The 4,810-nt window shown below is 38.7% G+C and overlaps 1 protein-coding gene across 1 annotated transcript; it reads left to right on the forward strand.

Moving 5' to 3' along the window:
• Nucleotides 1–233: 233 nt before the first annotated feature.
• On the forward strand, nucleotides 234–1,065 carry LOC112723212 (pathogenesis-related protein 2). The gene is made up of 2 exons (XM_025774475.2): nucleotides 234–511; nucleotides 601–1,065. The coding sequence occupies exons 1-2, from the start codon at nucleotides 334–336 to the stop codon at nucleotides 894–896; spliced, it is 474 nt and encodes a 157-aa protein (XP_025630260.1). The 5' UTR covers nucleotides 234–333; the 3' UTR covers nucleotides 897–1,065.
• The last annotated feature ends 3,745 nt before the right edge of the window (nucleotides 1,066–4,810 follow it).

Genomic DNA, 4,810 nt, shown 5'->3' on the forward strand with positions numbered 1-4,810 from the left:
GTCTATAGATTTTGATCGACTTGAAATGCAACTGCATTCTGCATCTTCACTATAATTTATTTCATCAAGTATGAGTAAACATTCAATATTAACGGAACAGAACGCCTTCTTTGAATTTCAATGCTTTCGAAATAGCAATGTTTGACAACGAGTCAGCACGTTCATAACTTCACATACACACCATCCTATTCTAATTTCCCATGACCCCATTATATGCCTATAAATAGAAGCCACTCCTCTCTTCATCAACCACACACTACAAACCTAACCTCACTTATTACCAACTACTTCTCATTCCTTTGATTCTTTCCCTTAGCTTCTTAATTCACAATCATGGCCGTCTTCACATTCGAGGATGAAATCACCTCCACCCTGCCCCCTGCCAAGCTTTACAATGCTATGAAGGATGCTGACTCCCTCACCCCTAAGATTATTGATGACGTCAAGAGTGTTGAAATCGTCGAGGGAAACGGTGGTCCTGGAACCATCAAGAAACTCACCATTGTCGAGGGTCAGTAACTACTCAATTCAGTAAACATACTATATATCTGATAATTATGTGTTGTGAATTGTAATAATAATAATGATATATATATGCAGATGGAGAAACCAAGTTTATCTTGCACAAAGTGGAGGCAATAGATGAGGCCAACTATGCATACAACTACAGCGTGGTTGGAGGAGTGGCGCTGCCTCCCACGGCGGAGAAGATAACATTTGAGACAAAGCTGGTTGAAGGACCCAACGGAGGATCCATCGGGAAGCTGAGTGTGAAGTTCCACTCGAAAGGAGATGCAAAGCCAGAGGAGGAAGACATGAAGAAGGGTAAGGCCAAGGGTGAAGCTCTCTTCAAGGCTATTGAGGGTTACGTTTTGGCCAACCCTGCTCAATATTAGAACACTTTGCTCCATCTTCATATGCATTTGTTTTCTTTTGAGCATGTTTGTGTGTGCGCATGCTTCAAGTAATTGGTTTTTTTTCCCATGTAATAAGAAAAATAAGTGTTGTCTTTTTTCATATTAATAAAATTTAATACCAAAAAAAATTTGAAAATTTGAATGATTATTTTACTATCTAAATATTATTTTATTTGTTCTATAGTTTATTTCGTTAATTCTTGTAGGATAATATATATTTTGTTGTTTCTTGACATTTTTAAAATCTTTTAAAATTATCTTTAATTTTGACTCGATTTAGTTTTTTTTAATATTTAAATAAATTTCATTTTTACCGCCCTCCTAATGACAACAAAATGCAATAGACCAATAGTTGAATCAAACAACAAAACCATCATGAATTTTAGTTGGTATCCAATTTCCTTCTTTATCAAACATCTATGTGGTAATTATAATAATAATAGAAAAAGATGATTAGGAATCCATCAAGTAAAGTGAAATGGGTGTATGGAAATGGCGAGAAAGGTGAGAGCTTTACCTTGGAGTTGGAGAAAAGAGCACCAGTGGTTCAACTCAAAGTGAAGTGGAGTCGCTACTCTCGCCAGTTTACAAAAATAAGAATGAGGCTTTGAATAAGAGGGAGAAAAATTACCTTCGAGTTTAGAGTCGTCCTAGGATTGAATGAGAAGAAGAGTTATAGTGATGGTGACAAAAGAGTAGAAGAGCGGGATAAAGATGATATGATAAAGGTGGGGATTTTTTTTATTTAAATTAAATAAATATATAAATTACGAAAATATATAAACAATGACTTATTTACAAAAATATATTATGACACATATTTTAGATGCTGAGGAGTACATTGAGGAGTACATTCAGAAATGAGTATATTTTGGCATCTGAAACCCCGTGCTGTGATTGGGTGACGCCGAGTCATATCCTGGGTGCACTCGGGATGAGTAATAGGGAAGAGATTGGGTACTGAGTATTCGAGATATGCATAGAAAGAGTATGAGATTTCAGCACTCGAGATATGTAAATGCGTCGTGCTTGTGGTCTTAGCATCCAAAATACACTCACATGCGTATATAATGTCACAGCATCCGAGATTGCTGTGGACAATGTTTTGAAAATCGGATCGGACCGGCCGGTTCAACCGGATTGACTAAAAACCGGTCACCTAACTGGTCCGGTCCACCTGTAAAACCGTCCTGCAAAAAATTGATAAAAAACCAGCCGAATCGGTGGTTAACCGATGAACCGAACAAACCGGCCGGGTTTTATTAGGCACCGGTTCTCCCCCAAGTCATTGAATGGCGTTGTTTGGCGTCGGAAAAAAAAAAGAAAAATATAATTAACAAAACATATAAACCCTGCAGTCCCTCCCCCCTTCTCTCTCTCACACCTACCCAGCCTCTCGCTCTTTCTTTCGCTCGCACAGAAGAAACCCTAGCAGTCTCTCTCTCCCAAACAACCAGCAGCAGCCAACAGCCAGCGCTGCCGTCACCGACGAACTCTTCTCCTCAGCCAGCGTCAAGCCCTGCCGTCACGATCCACTTCTCCTAGATCCCTTCACCTCACATCGCCAGGTATGTTTGGAGTTGCTGTTAGCGTCGCCGCCTCTGTCCTCGCCGTCGTCGGCCACCCTGAAATCGCGTCTCTATCCTCATGTAGGGTTTCAATCCGATTAGTGTGCAACATGACAGTCTCATCAGACTCAAAAATCACTCCTTCATCACCATGTTTGACTATCCCATTGGGATAAACCACAACAAATTAAAAAAGAATTGATTATTTTTCATCAGAACAAAACGGGAAAAAGAGGAAGAAAAGATTGGTTTGTGAATTGTGTGAGGGTTGATATTGGGATGGGCTCTATAAATAGAGTTATTCGCCAACATATCTTGAGTGCAGAGACACCTAATCATAATACACATAATCCAAATTAAACCGTTGACTATATCTCAGATGTTGAGGGTGAAATTAGGGAAGTGTATATATCTTAGGTGCTAAGACCCCATGCTCTTTTTGCACATATCTCAGGTGCTTAGTATTCAATCTCTGCCTTATTACTTATCCCGAGTGTACCTATGATATGACTCAGCATCACCCGATCACAGCACGAAATTTAAGACGCTGAAATATACTCATTTTTAGGTGTGTCCCTCAGTATTTGAAATGTGTGACATAATATATTTTTATAAATATGTGATCGTTTATGTTTCGTAATTTATATATTTATTTAATTTAAATAAAAAAATTCTAAAAGTGAATATCTGCTTAATTATTTTTGTGTGAAAATATTTTTTTTTATATTTAGAGATAAATTGTAAAGTTCTATTTTTAATATGTTATAAAAATATTATTTGTATTTAAAATGTGATTAAATAAATAAATTATTTTTAACAAAATATTTTTATAAAAATATATTTTTAATATTTTTATTTAAATAGGTGTTTACGGTAAAAGAGAAAAGTAAAATAATAGTACAGTTTTTATGAGATCACAAGTAGATTGGGTGTCCGAATTGCCTCCATGGATACAGCTCCATCGATCAGCACTTGGAAGCTGTGACTTTAAATTTTTACCTCAATCTTAATTTCAAACCTCCTAATTTTAGATCTCTTTTAGTAGGGATGGTAAAATTATTTAAGACGCGAGGAAAATTTTTTTTGCGGCCCCGTTTTCACTATTTTCCGAAATGAGGTAATGACCAAATCAGTACCCGAAAGATTCAAACGCTGACATTTTGGTACCTCACTATTGTTATTGACAAAATGGTCCTTAAAAGATTTTAAAATTTGACAAGCGTACCCACGAGTTCACCGGAGCACATTTCCGGCAAACACAGTGCTGACATGGCCACTGCGTTTTGATGACATGGCAAATACCCTTCCCCACCCTAATTCTTCTCCTTCTCCTTCCCCCTCCCCAACACACTCCCCCCTTCCCTTTCCTGAATGCATTCTCCCCCTCCCCAACCCTAATCCTTCCCTCCCCCTCCCTAATCCTAATCCCCCATCTCCAACGCACTTCCCCCTCCTCAATCCAAAATCCCTCTTTCTGAACCCTAATCCCTTTTCTTAACTAATTCTCCAGTAAAACCAAGACAAGCTATTACCTTTACCAGAATTAATTAAAAACCAACATGCTGAAAGCATAGCATAACAGAAGAATACTACAGCATCAGAGTAGTTTTGAAAGAAATGGTGGTTGAAGAGAACAACAGCAACAACAATAATGGTGGGTGGGCACCAATAGGGTCTCCAATGAATGTGAATGTGCAGAGTAGAGATGACTCCCATTTGACCAACTTTGAGAGTTCAGTCAACGCTGTCTCCTTTGGCTTTGTGGCCACTGCCATCCTCATCTCCATGTTCCTTCTTATGGCCATCTTTGAGAGGTTCCTTAGACCCAACAACTCCGATGAATTCTCCCCCTCTGCTCGCTGGACTTCCACTGATCTTGAGCCCCAGATGGCCTTTCCCGGCAAGCTTGGCCACCCTTCACCCAAAAGTGCTTTCTTTCATGCCAAAAAGTGCTTTCTTTCATGCCAAAAGTGCTTTCTTTCTTTGGTGTTTTACTGATTTACTCTTTATTACTCTCACATTTTTCTGAGGAATGCTGATTGTTGCAAAGTGCTATTTTTTACTTCAAAAGTCTTGCCTTTTTTTTTATTCGGGGTAGCTAAATTTGGGTTTTGGATAATTCATGATGAGGATTTTCTGACAAAAGATGAAGATTTAGTTTCCTAATTCTGGTTGGCGATAGCAGTGAAGACGAAGGGGAGATAGAGTTGAGAGTGTGAGATACTGGGTTGGGAAGGGGATTAGAATTCAAAGGGGTAAAGGAAGGGGATTAGGGTTCAGAAAGGGGGATTTTGGATTGAGGAGGGGGAAGTGCGTTGGAGATGG

The sequence above is a fragment of the Arachis hypogaea genome, chromosome 11 (assembly GCF_003086295.3).
Source record: "Arachis hypogaea cultivar Tifrunner chromosome 11, arahy.Tifrunner.gnm2.J5K5, whole genome shotgun sequence".
NCBI lineage: Eukaryota > Viridiplantae > Streptophyta > Magnoliopsida > Fabales > Fabaceae > Arachis > Arachis hypogaea.